This window comes from Gobius niger (genome assembly GCF_951799975.1).
Source record: "Gobius niger genome assembly, chromosome: 15".
Taxonomy (NCBI): Eukaryota; Metazoa; Chordata; class Actinopteri; order Gobiiformes; family Gobiidae; genus Gobius; species Gobius niger.
This window is the reverse complement of record NC_136866.1, coordinates 8,886,181-8,906,087: the sequence shown is the minus strand read 5'-3', so window position 1 is coordinate 8,906,087 and position 19,907 is coordinate 8,886,181. Positions and strand designations below refer to the sequence as shown.

The window sequence follows — 19,907 nt, the reverse complement described above, 5'->3', positions numbered from 1 at the left end:
AACCTCTCTTCTCCCTGTGTGGCATAAGAGGCCAAGAGAATGAGCAATTTGTTACATAATTAAATAAACTAATAATATGCAATCGCCATTTATACAAACATGTCTCATTCTCTGCAGTCATTTCCTGGAGCAAATGAGCTGTACTGTAGTAGACAAGTTGCATGGTTTTGCCTCCTAAACCCAATAAAACAATGTGCAAGCGTTTCACCTGTTGATGCCACAAAGACACAGACTTATAAAAGGAGTAAAAACGTCTCCAGTGGGATCATTTGGGGATAAAGTCAGAGGGCCCAGAATGAAAAGGCAATGTGTAGACTGTATAGTGAGCTTGTAAAAACTATAGTGGCTTTAGTAGGATGATTCAACCAAGTTTATGGACAAAGTCAGTGTTCATACCTGACATTTCAGATCGATTTTTCTTTTATTCCCTCTACATGAAGTAAAAAATAGCAAGAAGATGTTCCCAACACAATGATCTCTTTGTGGCTGAACCAGACAACATAGGTCCTACAGTCTTTACATGAAAAGATTGAGTGGTCAGTGGGGAATCCGGCGCGGAGTATGTCATAGACTTTGACAGACTCTGCAGCTCAAAACACATCTTGCTCTGTTGAGACGAGATCCATGATGAGCCAAGGATGTACTCCAGGGCAAAATACACAACGACAAAGAGACAGGCCATTCTTATTGTTCGGGTGAATTAAGAAAAAAGGTTAGTCGATTAGTTTTGGACTGTGACTATGGGTTGAGATTGAATGCAGTTGCAGCCACCAACTCGACCTGGTGCACATAACAGCAAACAATATACTAGGTCAAATATTTAACAATGGAGGCTGGAGCCGTTCGCGGGATTGAGGGCAACCACAACAAAGAGAACAAAACTGGCATTTTTTTTTTGGACAGTGGTGTTCACAGGACTATCCCAGAAATATACAAACTACACAGGTCTCAATCAACTGAACACAATAAAATGAAGCATGAAGAACTAGCCGTTGTTGTTTGCATACTAGCATTAAGGCCATATTACAACCAGTGAAAGTTGAATGCTGTGGCTCTCATCAATGCAATTATAAACAGACACCTTTTGCAGGACTAAAAATATGTCTGAAAAGTCAACAAGCAGCTGTTCCTGCAGATACATCAGCTAGTGCAAACACGACAAAGGCCGCTCTTGTCATGTGGTCTCGCATTTAAATATTCAAACAGTTTCACGTGGGCAGCTATTTACTTCCAAAGCCGACAGTGGTGTTCGTGCATGTAATTACATGAAAGAAAAACACATCAGCGTTCAAGGTCAGGAAGTGTGCATGGTAAATCCCGCGTAAGTCCTGTACATGTTGCTATGTTGGTTAAGTGACAGATGTGGCTTGTGATCCCTGTTTATTGTCCTGATGTGGTCAAAAGTACTCGAGTGTGCGCATGTGTGTCTCCAGCCACAGAGAGCTGTAAAGTGCAAAGGCTGGACAACAATAGCCTTTATGTCGCTGTAAGATGAGCTGCCACCTGCCGCACTGTGTCATTACGTATGTTCTGTGTGTCTTTGCCTGTCCATCCACCCACCTGTCAAACATGCAGCATGCAGGGAGACTCCCGCCATTGAAGAGAGTGGTATTCAACAGTGCCATGTCCCTTGCCAACAGCGCAGCACAAACTGCTGCCAATAGCAATATTTGGAGACTATGCCGTATCGCAAGAAAGCACAATGTGTTACAAAATCACTCAATACTTCCATCTGATTGAGATTTACAGATTTTTTTGCTTCCTCTAAATAAAATGCAGGCTAACTTGAAATAATTTTATTTTTATTTAGTCTTGTTTTGATCATTTTTGTTTAATCTTAAAGTAATGCAATGTATTTGAATAGTTTGGTAAAACCCTCAGCAAGGAAGCTGCAGCACCTTCAGCCATTGATGTTTTGCTGATTCTCAGCTGTTCAGAGCTGGACTGACATATCCGGCTGTGACTGTATGAGCTTTGTTTACATATGATTGCTGTTTTACAGTATCATGTGTGAACACCTGCTGCAGTATAATTTCTTTCTGGACAATAATAAAGTTGAACCTTATCAATATACCTTAAAAATATTGTAATATTATTGGTATTGGTATTGGTATTATTGGCTTGCTGCAAACTTCAACATATCCTGCGAGGAAGTGTAATGTTAAACCTAGGGCCGGGCGATTTAGGGAAAAAAATAATTGAGATTTCAATTAATTGCCCAGCCCTAGTTAAACCTGCTTTGTTAAATGATCCAAAACGCATATGAATCTTGTAATAGCTTAGTAGTTATAACTTAAACATAATAAACCTAAATTACAACTCCAATTGCAATGTCCCAATGAGACAGTAACCACTTGGCTCCAGGCCTAACAAATACATTTAACTAATATAAGAACTGGCAAAACAGAGAAGGCCTACACCACTCATGGATAGAGCTGGGGTGAATTTGAGAACGATGAACAAGAGCTTTGAAATGGGCCGCACTTTGAAACAGCATCCACAACAAAGTGAGAGTGAAAGGTCATCAATGGGAAGGGACAGGGGGACAGAGCAGGAAAGAGAGAGGAGGACGCAGGAAGTCACTTGTAAAAACATGGGAAGGAAGCAAGGAAGCAAGGAAAGGGAAAGTGGCTGACAAGACAGCAGATAACAACACATCTGTGAACAAGCTGACACTGGCAACAGTCGACTATTGCACAAGGATAAAAACATCACACAAGCAAACCTTTGTAGACTGTTTGATGATTATAATATGAACTTATGGCATGAGTTGTTATTTATTCTGAAACAGCATACTGGTGCATATAATATCAAACTTTAATGTGTCTACATAATAAATTCAAGTTGCATTTTGGCCATAGAAAAGCCATTCCAATTTTTTTTATGTTTTATTATGCATTTTATATGGCTGTCTATACATGTATGGCATGTGTGCATCCTAATTTGTGCGGTCATAACATTGCATAACGACAGATGAACTCTGGAACGGCTGAAATTCATCATTGATGGTGGAAATGCACAAAAACAGGCTTTTCAAGAGCAAAACATGTTGACCAGAACAACTTAACTCTCAAAGCTGGTTCAGTGCCCACCCACTTGGCAACACTGAGCTACTTTCTCATAAGTACCACCTCAAGCAATCAGCCACAGCAGATTTACTCTAAGTAGGGGACTGCCTGAAAGTACAAGCTAAAATCATGACTGAACAAGTTGCACGTGGGCTCTGGGCTGGGATAATAAAATGTGGAAAATAAAGATGTAACATGATGGGGCAGTGGCAGTATCGCAGAATATCAGGTGGAATGAAAAGCTACATTTGTATAGCGGAGCGGATAGCCATCTTTCTGCAATGGGTTTTGCTACTCTTTACTACTGTGTTACCTGCTTCTTCTCACATGAATTTGAATTGCAAATAGTGAATGTCTATGTTTGCACCAGCATAGCTACACCTTTTACAAGTAAATTAGTTTACAGTCTTGGCTTGTGAATCTGCCCTTTTCTTAATTTTCTTTTTAATGGAAGCTTCCCAGGCCGGCCACTTTTCAAAGGGTGGCTTTTAGACTTCTCATGTGCAATGTGCCTTTTTTCCCCCCAGATTTTGTGTCTGCCCTTCGTCTTTTGTTTGTGGTGGGACCAGGTCAGTATTTGAACCAGGCCAAGCTACGTTTCTGGGACCGAAGCTGTGGGAACTGGAAGTGGGCCGTTGTTATGTAAGGACTGCATTGCTATAGTATCAATGAATGAGAGAACAGACTTGCATAGTATCTACATAGACTGAATGGAGAAACTGAAATCTCAAAAGTGATCTCAACTGTAAAAAAAAAAATACTCTTATGCACTTTACTTTGATCAAAAATGTAAATAATTGGGAACTTGAACTGGTCTAAAAAGCCACACAAAAAAGGCAGCGCCGCAAATTCTCTACAAAACATACTGGAATGAGAATTTACAAAAGGTTCTTCTGGTTACTCCTACCAGAAGAGACGGGCTAATGTGTTTAATGAATGCAGATTATTTTGCGTCTTGTCAGTGATATATTTGTTGCTATTTCGTTCTTTGACACGCCTGCATAACTTAGTGATTAGATTTACACTTGTAGTAAACTGTGGAGCTCATGGAAGCACACTCTTCATTTTCATTCTAAAGAGTGATCTGACCCCAGGGCTGTTTGTCGTCAAAACGTGTCGACACATTTACAGTGTAATTGCAGCATTAGCCCAAGTGACTGTTAGCGTGCCCACAGACAAGAGCTTAGCCTGTACACTTGAGGAGGAGACAGGCTCCAGTAGAGCACTTTTGAAAGAGCGCTCCACCGTATCTAGCATGCTATATAGATGAAAGATCTCAGGCCAAGACACACGCCTATAAATACAAGAGGCCGAGGGAGGAATGCAACCCACTGTCTCCGTGTGTGAATACAAGACAGAAGATGGACAGTGGACATCTGTGAGTCAGCTGGAGGCAAGTGCTGGGCCTATAGTGTCTGTGCGTGGCTGTCCTGAGCCCTTAAGTAGCACGGACTGTATCTGGTTGGCATCAGGCTCTCCCAGCTCCACTTAACCTTCACTGCAGTTTGACCCACTTTCAACAATCAAACGGGGTTCTCCATTCTCAAGAAAAGCTATTTATAGCATGTGAATATGTGAAACCCCAATGTGTCAAGCTTGGATTAGTTTGGACTGAAAACGTGTGGTTAAGTGGCGAGCCTTTGCATTTTACAGTAAGACGATTCATTGAGAAAAAAATAATTTATATATTAACCTTCACTGTTTTTGTCATCCATGGTGTCAACACTCCTGACTGAGGATAGCAAAATTGTTTTTTTCTTGCAACAATTGACTCTTTGGGACATCACTCTCTGTTTTAAAATGCGCTACGTAAACAAACTTGACCTGGACCTTCAAAGTGGCAGTTAAATTTGTCACGGCATCCCTTAACCCTTATTATTCAGTGGCCGCTTAACCTTAGCCACACGCAGTTCTAGAAAAGCGTAGGCATCCAGCAGCAGAAATCCAAACCGGCCAAATAAGACTTTGCTTAACACTTGACTTCTCCGTGTCAGGTGTTGCCTTCAGGGACTGTGACCTCTGACCTGGCCACACGCACCTTTGCACAAAAGCGCTACAAGGACAACAAGGTGCACTCACAGTTACAATGCATCTAACTGATTTACAGATTGATTTTCACACTATGTTTCACAACTGTGATGAAGCAGCAACAGTGCCAGTGTGATACTGGTCGTACAGAGGGGGGCCCTTGTTGCCCTAAACTTGTAATTTGATACAACTTTGAGCTGAGGTCAGAAAAGGAATTTGGACCCACAAAAGCTGAGGACATACCAGCCAGGGTGACCAATGAGGAGTGAGAATCTTTCAGGAAATCTGCCTAATGGTATCAGAGGTTATTCAACACACTATTGTCATGTCATATCATTTCAATCACAGTCCATTTACCCGCTACTCACAAACAACAATCTGAAAACAAGGTTGACTCTGCCATTAGACACCATTTCCACCCAAATCACAAGGAAAATAATCACCAGAAAGGAGTAAGAGATAAAAAAAAATGTCACAGCGTTCAGCTTTAACCCCAAATTAGAGAAATTCTCGTTTTTGTACATAAAAGCCAAATATTTTGTGGATGAAGATGAAAAAGTGTAACTTTTTACCGCCTGTTTTTTCCTTACATTGCTACATCTTTGTTTCATGTTTTTTGCCACATTTTTGCAGCATTCTTGTCACATTTTTGTTCCCTTTTTATCGCTATTATGTAGCCTTTTTGTGGCTTGTTTTGGCCACTTTTTATCATCGTTTTCTTGTCGCTTTTTGTGGTATTTTGACGCTTTTTTCAAGAAGCTTTTAGATTTGGGTAATGTCAAATTGGAGAAAATGTGCTCTGTTCAGATGAGTGTTAAGTAGGGCTGTCACGATAATTACTATATCGACTTATCGTTCAATAAATAACAGATAAACAATATATTTTTGGGCTCAATATTTATTGTCTGTATATTTATTAGCATTTCCCCCATATGTTTTCTTTGTAAAACTTATTTTCAAGTTTATTGCAGCTTGTGTGGTATTTTAGGATGTGATGATTCCCTTTTAGATTAAAGGTTTACTGTCATGTTTATGCCTGAGAGTTGACAGTATCTAGTATCGTTAGAGTCAATAATATTGTTTATCGCAAAACTTTCCATCCTCAATATATTGAACTTCAAATTTGTTATGATGACAGGCCTAGTGTAAAGACTTGACACACACATCAACAACAATCACAAAAGAACACATCACTTGTGAATCATGTCTCCATGTTTTCCCTGATAATTCAAAACAGACAGACAGAAATGCCAGGTGTCATGTCAGAAGTGTTTCCATTTAAGCTTTACATGTGCACTGATGTGCCTTATTGTGGGCTGCCGTCTGCCTAATACTGGCCTTGGGGCGACAAGGGAGCTGCCAACTGCAAATCTCAGAACACAACACATTTTAGCTCGACAGGCTCACACCTTGTCTCCTTGAGCTGCCTGCATTCACCGCATGACAAGCCCAGTGACTGCACACTCTAAAAGGAACTCCCAACTCCTCCCATTAAGATAAAAACAGATGGATGTAGTAGTAGGAGCAGACAGATTTGGCCTTCTATAGGAGGTTTGATATCTGGGGGGGGCCACTTCTAATGTATATGCAGTTCAAGCACAGCAGTTGATGGAAAGTTTGAACATTTACATTTTCCAGCTGATCTTAAGTGAGTCAGACACTGTCGAACAGTACAATAAAAGCAACTCGTGAGTCACAACTCAAGCCTTCCCGTGTGAGGCGGCGTGTTGTGAGATCTGGGCTTGTCATGTGAAACTGTTATACGAACATGGTTAGTAGGCAAATTCAATTAACAACAAAGCTACAAAGTAAAACGTAATCAACACCACAGCTTACTGATATGTCCTCACACGCCCCGGTCGAGTCGGAACTGGGAAGAGAGAGCTGGTTTTGGAAACCAAGGAAGATGGTCATGCAGCCGACTCATTTAAATCCGCTGTTACAGTCAAATATAGCTCGTTTCATCACTGTCAAATGCTTTAATTTGCATCATTACAAGCAGATTGAGATAATAGTCTATGAAAAGTAAGAAATTAACAACATCATTACTAGAGAGACTATGCATGAGGAGCTACATGTGCCATAACCAGGAGTAAATACACTCAAAATAAGACATGATCAGTGGTACACTTTCTACAGTTTTAAAACCACAGCTGAGGACGGGGTACACTATCTCCAGATCTCACAAAGCCTGGGTTAATGTGTCACAGCAAAGTGAGATAGCCTTGGATGGAAAGCCATACACAAAACAAAACTCCATTGATTTTGTTTCCCCCCTCCATGTAAATCAGCTATTACAAAGACAATTGTAAAATGCCCTTGTAACAGCTTGGTCTGATCTCATATGGTCCTTTGAAGCCAGATGGCCAGAGCAGTGAGAGGGAATCCATCATTTTCAACAGGATTGACGGTTGATGTTAGCATAAGTCCAATGGGATAGACATGTGTTGATGAGGACAGCAACTCCACCTCCTACTGAGTTCTTCATCAGTCAACTTGGACTTAACCCTATCATATTGCAGCTTAAATTAAAAATACATTTAATCTCAGTAAAACTTTCTCAAACTGTGGAATGGGAACCTTGTTGTCCTTATTTATACTTAGGACATGTTATAGTGCAATTTTATACTGTTCTGTTATAAAGCTGGTCAACATTATATAAGTAGAATAATTATGTGTGGAAAAAATGACCTTAAAGTCCTACTTTTACGCTTCGATCACACAGAAATCCAAAAATAATCCAAAATGATTCATGCGTTTAGCCCATACATTTCATAACAAACGCACACCTGCACCTTATATCCTCGGCTGCACTCTTTTGCAAACTTGCCAGACATATGGGCACTACATGGGCAATGATAATGTGGTGCATCTACGACCTGGACAAACAAACTTACGTATTTTGACCTTCTTGGGGTCAAAGTTGCGCACTGTCCCCTGTAAACCTTGCAGCCGGGCTTGAACCCTGCAGGACCTCCGAAACACCAGCCCGGCCTCCATCTCGATGCCCAGGAACACGTCGCTGGCATGCCGCGACAGGTCCGAGAGTTGGTGGATCAAGTTGGTCAAGACGTGACAGCTGACCTCATCCAGAGACGAGAACAACACGGGCTTCTTCAGTTTGCGTCCGCCACCGGTTTGATCTCCCAATGTCAGGCAGAAGCCATCCCTGGCGGACAACCTCCCGACGCGCCGCGGCTCGACTGTCCTCTGGTGAAAAGGCATGTTTTACTTCATAGCATTAAAATCCAAAGCGAAGCGAAAACTGTTCAGGTGAGATCACGGTTTCATGGTGAAGAAGCCGTGCGCCGTCCCGTGCGTGCTCCGACAACTTGCTGGATGTCAAAGTCCTCGCGTCCCGCCATATCCAAGGGGTTATCCAAGCATGGGGGACTAATCGGCGTCGCTGTTCACACTGGAGACGTACGTTGCCTCCCCAAAGACTATTCAAATTCAAGCAGACCAGAGGACAGGCTGCCAGTGCCTGGAAAGGGGGGGGGGGGGACAAAAAAAAAGCAGCGCTACTGGAGGAAAAGTAGGGGAGCGAAAGGGAAGACCCGGATATTACTACAACCACCTGTAGGAACTGGAACCGGAGCCAAAATTCAAAGTTTACCTGCCTCTCGTTGGTGGGAAAACCCGGACTGGATCAGTCGCATCGTGGATTGAATGAGCATGATCTATGGGAGAACCAAGTACATTTTCTCCAGGTGGGCATTATCCAAATCTAAAAGTTTCTTGACTGGAGAGATAGGCCAGTGTGACGTCTCATTTGAAAGCTAAGACCAACAAAGCTGCTCTAAACAGCTTTTTCCTTGCGGTGTTGCCGTGTGGTTGTCACCTTTCTGACTTTTATTTTCCATCACCTTTCTGCCACTTTGACCATCGCTTTTTTGTTGCCATTTTGTGTTTTTTCATCTCCTTTTCTGTCGCTATTTTGACACTTTTTTTCAAGAAGCTTTTAGATTTGGGTATTGACACACTGGAGAAAATGTGCTCGGTTCAGGTGAGGGTTAAGAGGTTTATACGCCTCATTTCAGGGTGTTTACAACTTAAAGCCACACTGCGCAACATTTCAACAAATAGGCACAATAAAATAAAAGCATGTTTTTTTTTCCCTCATGTCCTAACTCATAACTTTACTGGGATGACATCAGCTCGTCTCTATTGAGATATTACTTTGTTTTGACTAGAGGTTGCCCAGATTGCTTGGATTGTCTTGCTCATGTCTGTTTAGTTGCTCTTATGATGCAGCAAGAATATATTTTGGATTGTTCTGCAGAGTGGCTTTAAAGTGATAGTTGAAAATACTATGACATCTAACAGTTTTTCCATTACATTTGTTCCACAGCAACACCAGCGTGCAGAGTACTATTTATCGGCTGTTTACAAAAGCTTGAGGGAACCCCGTACTTAACTTGATTTATGCTTTGAGTGTGAAGTGCAGCGTTTGCCTCTCTGCTGTGCAAACTCCTCAGTGTGCTATTCTCACCATTCATCAACTTTAGAACGACTTCTGACTTTGGACATTTTTACTTGCACGAGCAATAAACGGCCAGAGAAAGAGTGAATGTTTTTTAGATTGGAATCTACACACAATGGGCATTATTCAAATACAAAATAGGGCGTGTCAGTATCAGGCACTCCACACTCGCATTCAGAACATTTCCACTGAACTACCACCTTTTCGTAGCTCAGTGGAAAACTTTGAGCGCTGCAGCTTATGTATTACAACTGAACTAATTTGCCGGCCGCATGATTTCTCACCATCGCAGAGTTTTCCCTTCAGATCCACACAATTTGCTGAAATGCATCGGAGAACACAAAGCAGATGAAGTTACATTAAAATCATCCAGTTTTGGAGATGAACCTTTAATCATGACTTGAAGATGCCCAACAAATCTGTGGAAAATCAAACATTTGAAAGCAACACAGGATGAGCTATACTGCCGGCAATATCGGTACTTAACAGTTCTACTTCTGAGGAGCCAACTTCACTGGGAAAGATACATAAATCTCATTTGTTTTTTTTATACAGTGCATTGATTTCCAAAAACCTTTTTTCAAATCTAAAATCTTATAAACCCATTCCAGCTTATTATTTACATACAACGCTTTAAAAGGAAACTCAACCAATAAGTATATAAAAAACTAAATACATTTAAAAACAACAAAACAACAAAAATAGGACATTGATAATTGATTAGACCGCCTTTTAAATCGTGGTGATGTTTTGCCCAACAGGTTTGTTTCATATCAAAGGGATGTAATGTATATTTCTCAAAGTTATTCCGAGGTGAAACTGAACATGAATAATATAAATACTACAATACTTTGAAGTTAGTAATCAACCACATAACCCATGACGCATTTTATTCACACCACAAATGTATGCAACAAATTAAATTATATTTCAACATGAAAAAGAACAGCAACAATATGGATTAGACTTGAGCATTTTAGAGACGTAACAGTGTCGTATGACCCTTAATTTGTGTGCTCGTCGTGCGCCTGTAAGCAACAAACTGTTACTTAGGCGAAAATTCATCAGCCACGTAAAACTGTACGTAAAGTAAGAAATATTTAAAGAGAGACATTACACAAATCAATCTTAACCCCCTTAACCTCAATCATATGCGCCTATACACCTTCATTACGAGTTTGCCTTACCACTTCATATCCCAAGTAATCATCCTTACTCCAACCACTTGACAAATAATTAGCATAAAAGGTGCGAATCTACCAGCTGTCGGATCTTCATTTAGGCATTTCGGCAGAGAGAATAAATGATGCTTTTGTGTGTTAAATGTGAGTAACTGAACAGGAACAAAAAGGCGTTGTGTTGAGCAATAGTTTTAATATACTTTAACCTTAAATATAGTCTTTCTTTTGGAGGCAATGGGCTTTAATAATGAAACAAAAAGGCCAGGGTTGTTTCCACAGTCAGACAGTCCCGGCAGGCGAAGCTGCCGCCAAGGCTACAGTGGACAGTGCTGGGCTCGTTGGTTACAGAAAAACGCCCAGGGTGAGAGGACAAGAGACTGAAATTATCCAGGTCAAACATGAGCACAAAAAAGTTCGGGGATTAGAACGGAGAATAGGTGGTGTATTATGGGCAGAACATAGAGTTATCCATTGAATCTCTATATCCAAATGTGTCTCAATGTCTCCCTCTGGTGGTTCATTTCCAGAACAGCTCCTGGGGTCACTCAACAAAGCTTGTCGCACAAATTAAGCACATAACCACAGCACTTGTTTGGACTCAGGCTTATCTGGTGTAGTAGACTCTGTAGTACACACTCTTGGAGCGCCAAAGTGAATAAGAGTTGTCAAACTTGAGCAGGTAGACCCCACGCCCTGGGTACTGATGACTGCCAGCATACACTTCCTCGTGACAGTCCCGCCGGTACACTGGCACTATCTCATCCACCTGAGGCTTCCCCGCATCTTTCTTTGCCTTTTCCTCCTCGTTTGACGCCTCACCTGTAGATGCAGATGCAAAATGAGGAAATCACTTCTCAGTAGGTCAATGTTTCTGAACCGTATTAATGAAGCCATGTTTATTTGTTTAAAAGACAATAAAAGGATATTGAATAAAACATAGGCAAAAACGGACCTTAAAACACACATATCGCTCAGGCCTTTTAATTCGGCTTCCTTGTCAGTACCTTTATAATTACAGAGGATGTACCGGGGCTACATGGAAAACCACGTGGCATTGTACAAGCTAGATGAGTAAATAATATCTCGTACCTTCCTCGTCGTCCTCTTCATCGCTGGACTCTGACACATGCACGCTCACGGAAGCAGAGGCAGCGTCTGTCCACTCAAAGAACACTCCAAAGCCAATGTCATAATAGTCTGTGGCAAACTCCCAGAAGAGGTACGATCCTTCTTCATGAGTGGGAACACGCACCGTCACCACTTCTCCGCGACCCACAGTGATAACACTATCTGCATCCTGCCGAATCTTCTCCTTGAAGTCTTTGATCTGCGGCCTTGTCCACATGGAAGGGGCAGCAATAATTGGTGGGGAGTCCGCTGTTATAAGGCAAGGATGGGTAATATTAAAACATACTGAAAATAATACATTTGTCTGAACAGCTTTTTTTCCAATCTGTGGCAAGGACCAAGAACACATCGTCAGGTGACTTTTGTGATTCATAAGAGATAAAAATAAACTTGTTTCTAGAGCAGCCAAAATGAATATATACCCAAAGCAAACACACTTTTTTGTATTCTTTATATGCGTGTTTCACATCGTGGGGCCAAAGCTTGTCCTCAAAAGAAGTAAATGGAAAAAATATATATTTTGAAAGGAAAAATATATTTATTTGCCAAGATTAACCTTATATCAGTATTTAGCCCGCAGTCATTGTAAGATGTTACTTTATGTATTTTTGCACTATAAAAAAGGTGGCTGTATGGGTGGTTAGCCTGGCACCTTCATGGTACAGTTACAAAAGCCAATGATGATGACCGTGAATTGTGTGTAGAATTTAAGACTGATAGATACGATAGACCGAGAAAATATTGTTTGTCAATGTCCTCCTTATTGGCCACAAGGTCACATCAACAATAGTTAGGCCGCATCAGATTTCAAAAAGTTCCCAAACATACAACAGCGGTTTTCCTCTTTATTGAGACCTACCTACTAAAGGTCCATTTTCTGAAACCTCTTCTGCTGGCTCAGGCTCAGGTTCCCGGTCCATGCTCTCTGAATAGGAGTCTGACTGGCCTCCGTTAATCGTAGGCAGGTCTTCACCAGTAGGAGGGGACACTGCACACAATGATCCGGCTTCTGAGATCGCAACATGTTCACTATCGTTAAAACCATTGGCTTCAACAGGAGCCTGCAGTGAATCGGTCTGTTGTTGCTGCTGCTTCTGTAGGGCTGCCTATAATGAGAGGAAAGGTTGCTTACAATTACTGAGATGTTTTTCTGAAACACAATGGTAGGTTCAACATTATTGCATGATCACTGTCATATAGTCATAGTTGTTTTTAATTTCCTACATTTAAAAATGTTTCCTATTAAAAATTTCCAGAGTTAATGATCTGAGTGTTAAGGAATGCAGAGCTACTTGTTACACAATCCCTGATTAGGGTTGGTCTACCTGTTGTTGGGCAAGCTGGACCTGGTACAGTTGCTGCATGTACTGCTGATAGTGTTGCTCTTGAAGCTGTCGGATGAGGCTCATCTGTTGCTCCGGACTGTTTGGATACTGTTGAGCAGCATACTGTTGAAACTGCACCGCTGTCTGTGCATTTAGTGCAGCCATTATCTGTTGTCTGAGGAAAAAAAGAACCAAGATCAACATGGCAGATCATATTATAGAACTCTGGCTCGGCTTCCATTGTTGTATTAAAATGATTACAACGATACTGTGGAATTCTGGCTTATAAACATGGTTTTGGGCACCATAGTATTGTACTATACTATACTACTATGTATTATTAACTTTAAATAACATCTATATGTGGAAACAACACAATCAGTAAGGCCTTTGAGTGCACTATGCTGGCAGCAGAGAGAATGACCCATGTTATAAAAAAAATAATGCTCATGTTAATCCTTTGAGAGTGGCATGCTAACAAATCAATGGTGCTATAAAAAAATGCAGTTTTGAGTGCAAAACTGTTCAGAATAGGTCATGATAATGGTTTACAGGCATAAAAAATGCAGAAGAGATTTGTTACACAGAGAAGAAAACAACCAAAGTAAACAGAATACTCTTAACTCGCACAGGATTCCTTTGCAATAAGAAATGTAAGCCTCTTTTTAATGACTTGGTATTACAAAATCTAAGACCACACACATTTAAAGAAGTCATACATTTTATTGTAAATTTAAGTGGAAGGTTGACCTGAGCAGCCTCAAATGGGGACTGCAAGGTTCCTTTTAGAAAAACACCCGATTCCCAATCTGCACTGCCAATCTGTGGAACTTGTTTCCTGTTTGACGGGATTTGGCATCTTCAAAAACAGTGCAAAATCATGGATGTGCCAGCAGCAACTTTGTCCTCCTTGTACCCATCTCCTTTGTACAGTTCCGTGTCTGTAAATGTCATTGTGTTCTCATCCCCTTTTAACATCTTATGTACTTTTAAGCAGCAAATTAGCTTCTGCTAAAGCACTATGATACAAACATCAGACTTGTGCTACAGTTTGTCTATGTTTTTGTATCTGTCCCCATCAAATAAACCAAATTCCTTCGTTACACTATAAATAAAACATAAAATATCGAATTTATACCTGAAAGAAGCAACCTAAACAATTTAATTAATTGCGGAAGGAGCTAAGCATTTGCAGCCTCAATTTGCAGTCAGGGAAGCATTTTATATAGAATATGTGCATACTAGATCAGGGGTTCCCAAACTGTGGTACGCATACCCCCGGGGGTACACAGGACGCTCCAGGGGATATGCATGAAGGAAAAATAATTGTTTATCACAGTCTGATGGAAAAGACCCGTTAAAACTGCCGCACAGGAAAGGCGCATACAGGCCTTTTAATTCACATGAGGATGAGCTGTTCTGAACTTTAATGCCGTCCGCTCCAGAACCGAACCTCAAGAGCTGCTTTGGACCCGAGTGCGTTAAACCGGGAGCGTGTCAGCCCTCGCTACAACAGCCTTTAACATGAACAGCACCAAAGCTTAATCAAGAAGCATTGTCTTTACTATCTGTCATAAAGAGAGAGTGTGCGCTAAGTGAAGAACGAGGAGTGAAGAACGAGGGGGGAAGGAGAAGGAAAAGCGTCTGTGGTCGTGTCATTGCCCTCTTCTGCTGCTCGACCTGTGGCTTTGTATCTATATATTTCATTTTCGAGTTGATGCACGGCGACACGCACAGATTGTAATGTCCTGCTTATTCATTTCCTTCGCAGTAACGAGAGCTTAAACCAGCACATTCAGACCTGTAGCTGCCAGCGGTTTGACACTGTGACTGTGGGAGACGCAGAGGGGGCGGGGCCGCAGAGTCCAAAACAGTGTCTGATGCTCAAAACATTCATAGCCTTGTTCTATTTAACATTCATTTAAATATTTGAATGTGGAAAACCTGCTCGACTTCACTGTAATAATCGCCTTATTATCATTTCAACATGGTTAGCACTATATGTCCCCTTTGAGAGTCTACATGCTAAATGGCAGGACAGCGAATAAATGAGGAAAGCCCACAATGTTTACATCATCTTAGAGTTCTTACTTCTGTTGTTCCATCCGTAGTCGCTCGTCTTCGGCCTGTCGTCTTTCCTCCTCCTCTCTCTGAAGCCGCTCCTCTTCCTCCATCCTCCGTCTCTCCTCCTCTTGCCTCAGTCTCTCCTGCTCCTCTTCCTCCTGACGCTGACGTTCCTCCTCTTCTTTCCTGTCATCACAAAACAATTTGAAAATATGGTCAGACATCATCTGAATTCATCCAGTAGAACAATCTTTATAATATCATTGTAACATGCAAAAATGTTCAATGATAATGGAATCTGTTTGTACATTTCATGTCAAATCAACTGATATGGTCATCCTGCACGACCAGTTTGGACAAGCTTGGGGTTTTATTGTTCAGTTTTGTAGGTCTAAATTATAAAATACATTTAGGATTTTTAAGATTTTGCAGGTCATAATGGCCAAATTTAGGGCTGGACAATTAATCGAAATTGCAATCTCTACTTTGATCAGTCAGAATAACTGTCATGGGACTTTATAATCTGGTTTACAGCCTTGTCCTTGGCAGAAACAGAACTTAGTTAGTACGTAAGATTTTTGTGTTAAATGATACTGGAGGATGAATAAAGGATGTGTCCAAGTTCACAAATCAGCTACATGTATTTTTTAATAATGAAAAAAAAATAGATAAAATCAAATCGAAAATTGAAAACAATCAATATATGTATATTTTTTTTAATCATCCAGCCCTGGTCAAATTAAACAACATCGCCTCCAGTGCTTTTCATCCACACTTTAAACAATGTGTAGAACATACCCAGAAATGTAATTTTCCAATTTCCTGAATTCATTTTGAGCAAACAATTGAGCTTTTCAAACTTTGGCCCCCTCCGAGGATTTTTATTTATTTATTCATTCAAAAAATGTGTTTGTTTGGAGCATGACCCTGTTGTCTTTATAAGAAAGGTGTATCGCATTTGTAAACTTGTACATTTGCACTGTATAAATAAAGGCAGTTTGTCCTTCATAACAATATGCAATCTGAATGTGAACAGACTCTTCTGCATACGATTATATACATATTTCAGTACAAAACGTATGACAACCGAATGAATTAAATATTAATGGCAAGGAAATCTGAGGTAGCAATCACAGATTATAATTGCTCAAAATAATGTCTACTGTCCCCTGTTCAATTTTGTATGTTTTAGTCTTTATTAGTTGATGAAAATGTCTTAGAGAATTAGTCATAGTATATTCAATTCAATTTTATTCCTAAATGGACCACGAGTCCGGAACAAACATTTTTTTTCTTATCATTCTTATAATTATTAAGTGTTGGTAGGGCAGTGTTTGAAAATAGATTAATACAGCGCAATAACTGATGACTTTTCATGTCATTGAGCTTCCCTGCCAAGACACTTACCTTTTTCTCTCTTGCTCCTCCCGCTCAATCTTGTGTGAGATGACAAATGGAGCAAAGAGGTTACAGCATTTATTTAACAACCTGACGAATTCCACCATTGCTTCCTCCTTTTCCATGTTACCCAATGCTGCCCATTCTTTTCTGTAAAAAAAAAAGCATTCATCAATCATCAAATGCACTTTTTATAAGCATCAACTAATGAATTACTGTAGTTTTACAGAAACTAAAATGGCGAATGATTGAATATTAATTTGCAGTTACCTGCGGTCATTGCCCAAGACATCAAAAAAGCCAACTTCGGGGGATGCATCAGGGTTGTAGGGGCCCATCAACACCTGTTTATGCAGTGCAACAAGGCGAAGCTTCTCCTCATATGTTGGATGGAAAGCTTTACCATCTTTATCTGAAAGCAACACGTTTTAAAAAGTTAAATTGTTTAAGTGCAAAACCAACTTCTGTCTCACCTGAGTCAAAAGACTTTTGGATATATTTCAGAAGAGGCATACTCACAAGCATTCAAAGAGGCATGTACAGAACCATGTTTGTAATAGGTAAAGCTTCATTATATGTCAATTGTAGGAAGGATGCGTCAGCAACAACAGCAAAGCATCACCTATCCTATCTTATCACCCCTACATTCCCAGACCACAAAAGCTGAAAAACTAGAGATAAGCTAAGGAGACGCTATAATCAAAAGCCTGTGCCGTTTGTTGAGATTTGCTTGACAGTAGCTGTGCTGACGGTGACAGTTAGCAAAAAGCTACTGCTAGCTGTGTAGCACGATCTGATTCAAACATGTATCTCAAAATAATATGTCATATATTCTGGGAAGGGCTGTAGCAAAAAGCTATGGAAATAAACATAACTCACCTTTAAAAAATTTAAGGGCCATTCCATACAGCTCCTGTAATGGAAAGCCCCATTTCCCCTCTATGGCAGATTTGGCTGTTTCTCCATCGCCTCCAGTGGCGTCCGGCTCACTGCTTTCCACCTCCGCGGGCCCGAGCTGCGGCTCTTCGGCCTGGCTCTGCTCGCCCTCGGGGTCTGGACTGAGGGTGAGCCCATCGATAGAAACTTCGAGCCGGCTAGAAGTAGCACTATCGAGGTCGCCGCTCTGAACCTCTGTCGCCATCATGTACACTGTCAGCTGAAGCAGCCACGTACCTACTTCCGCTTGGCTTCAGCGGAAGTTCCGGTGCGGCGCAAATGACGGTCACGTTTTTTGTTTATTTATTTATTTTTATTTATTTATTTATTTTTACAGCGGTTCATCAAATGACAAGTTGGCCAAATCGATGGGATTGACATGTATTACTGTGTATTTAGTATTTTTTTTTTCCAAGCATATTACCCTCAAACTGTTCATTGAGGGCAATGATGGACGGTCGCATACACGGGGTGAAGGGCCACTGATCGGTGGTCAGCGCTGTGAAACCTTGGACTGGGTGTATTTAGAAGAGGTTTAAACCATGCCCACGCCTTTATTTATGCGTAAAACCTTCATGCTAGCTCTGTCTCACAATAACATGTTAGTTGTTGAGGTTAGAATTATGTAGAATATTAAACTGGGCCATCGAGTAATGCTCCCTGAGGGTCACCAGGGCCTGAGGGCCATATTTGGCCCCCATGCTGCACTTTGGGCGCCCCTGCATTAAGATTTGAAATTGTATCCGATATTTTTTTACTTGTATTTGATGTGCTTAATGTATTGTATTGTTTTTATCTTTTGTTTACCTTGTAGCATCTTTGGTCAATTTAGTTGTTTTAAAGTGCATTGTATTTATTTGAGATGAGTTTTAAGGCCAAACACAGGGAAAAGAAAAGAAAAATCATGCATAAAATGAGCATACATTTAGACGAACAAACAATATTACATAAATAAATTTTTTAGACTGTCTTATACTTTGCATATTGCATTCACACGTACACATGCCCTGAGGCCACACCCCATGTCACAAAGATACAAGGTATAGCCCCAGGCCTGACAGTTATCAGGGACATCGCATATCCTGATAACTCAGGATATCAGGGCATGCAATATCCATATCAAAAAAGTCAATGATATATTACAAGCACGTCAGCACTTCCATACACATGCTTACTCTCTCAAGCTAAAGGTTCTCGAGCTAAAGGTTGCCACTAAAAGCAGACTCCTCTTTAATTGTAGCTTTGTGTATATTAGATTATTATTTATGTTTATTCTTTTTAGTTTTATTATTGTTACTCTTTTTGTTTAAATCTACATTTTAAACCTTTTTGTGTGTAAAAGCTGTTAATTTGGGATTTTAGTCTTAATTCCACCGTAAACAAGACTAAATCAATATAATATTGAGCCAAAGTAACAACCCGACATCCTTAGCTTCAAGTTTTAAAGTGCATTATAAATAAATAAATTGCCATTGCCAATGTGGAAAAGACAGGTGCTAAAAAATTGTCAACAGGCTGATAGTGAGTTATTAGAATATTACAAATATTGGCCTGTAGTATTTTTCAAAACACTGTAAAAGGCTGTGATTTAGAAAACTCTTATCTTAAAACTACATGTTGTGGACAATTAGACCTTTTCTTGAACAGAATGTGTGTTAATTTGAGTGCTTGTAGGTTTACAAGTTGGAGCAGCATTTTAAAACCTACAGCTTGTTGATGAGTATTCAAGGAAAAACTGTCCAAAATATAGTTTAAAGCCCAAATGTCCAAATTATACTTGGATATAGGCAGTCCAAAGAGGGTCCAAGGGTTAAGGTCTAATACACAAATGTTTAATCAATAAAACAGCTGGGATTTTAACATGTAACCGCCAACTTTTTAGGAACAGTAAAAGTTGACGTGTCTGTCTGACTCTGCAGGTTACATGTATAGTGATCAACCTGTGGATAACAGTGATGACCCTTAAAGGTGTTAATGTTTGTGTCTACAGGGACAAAAGCCCTGGAGATGGCCGCAGCTAATCCCCCAAGTCATTTTGCTGTTTGAAGTACTCTACATAAAAAAAACTTTATCAGTCATCTTTGAACTCTGGTCTTCAAGTTTGTTTTAAAGGCAAGCATCCAGGGCAACACCTTTCAACACCTCAGTCTGTGCTCTATAATATATAATATATATTGCAATATGCAATTAAAATCTTCTCCAGACAATGTAAACTGTCTTATGGAAACAACAACAACCCAATCATTTTGCAAAATAGACGTGTCTGACCTTCAACATTGATCTTCCTTTGAACCAA

At 40.4% G+C, this 19,907-nt stretch overlaps 2 protein-coding genes across 2 annotated transcripts in view; both read right to left on the bottom strand.

Moving 5' to 3' along the window:
- LOC306974493 (NHS-like protein 1) overlaps window positions 1-8,532 on the bottom strand; it is an 82,436-nt gene extending 73,904 nt beyond the window's left edge. Inside the window, 1 exon segment of the mRNA XM_079571742.1 lies at window positions 7,994-8,532. Coding sequence (XP_079427868.1) covers window positions 7,994-8,321 — 328 coding nt within the window. The 5' untranslated portion in view covers window positions 8,322-8,532.
- Window positions 8,533-9,962: 1,430 nt separating this feature from the next.
- On the bottom strand, window positions 9,963-17,850 carry acbd3 (acyl-Coenzyme A binding domain containing 3). Its single transcript, XM_079571994.1, has 8 exons — window positions 17,555-17,850; window positions 16,946-17,087; window positions 16,685-16,825; window positions 15,305-15,463; window positions 13,214-13,388; window positions 12,748-12,994; window positions 11,850-12,137; window positions 9,963-11,579 (listed from the first exon to the last, which is right to left on the bottom strand). Exons 1-8 carry the CDS (start codon window positions 17,817-17,819, stop codon window positions 11,365-11,367), a joined length of 1,632 nt encoding a protein of 543 aa, XP_079428120.1. The 5' UTR covers window positions 17,820-17,850; the 3' UTR covers window positions 9,963-11,364.
- Window positions 17,851-19,907: the final 2,057 nt, after the last annotated feature.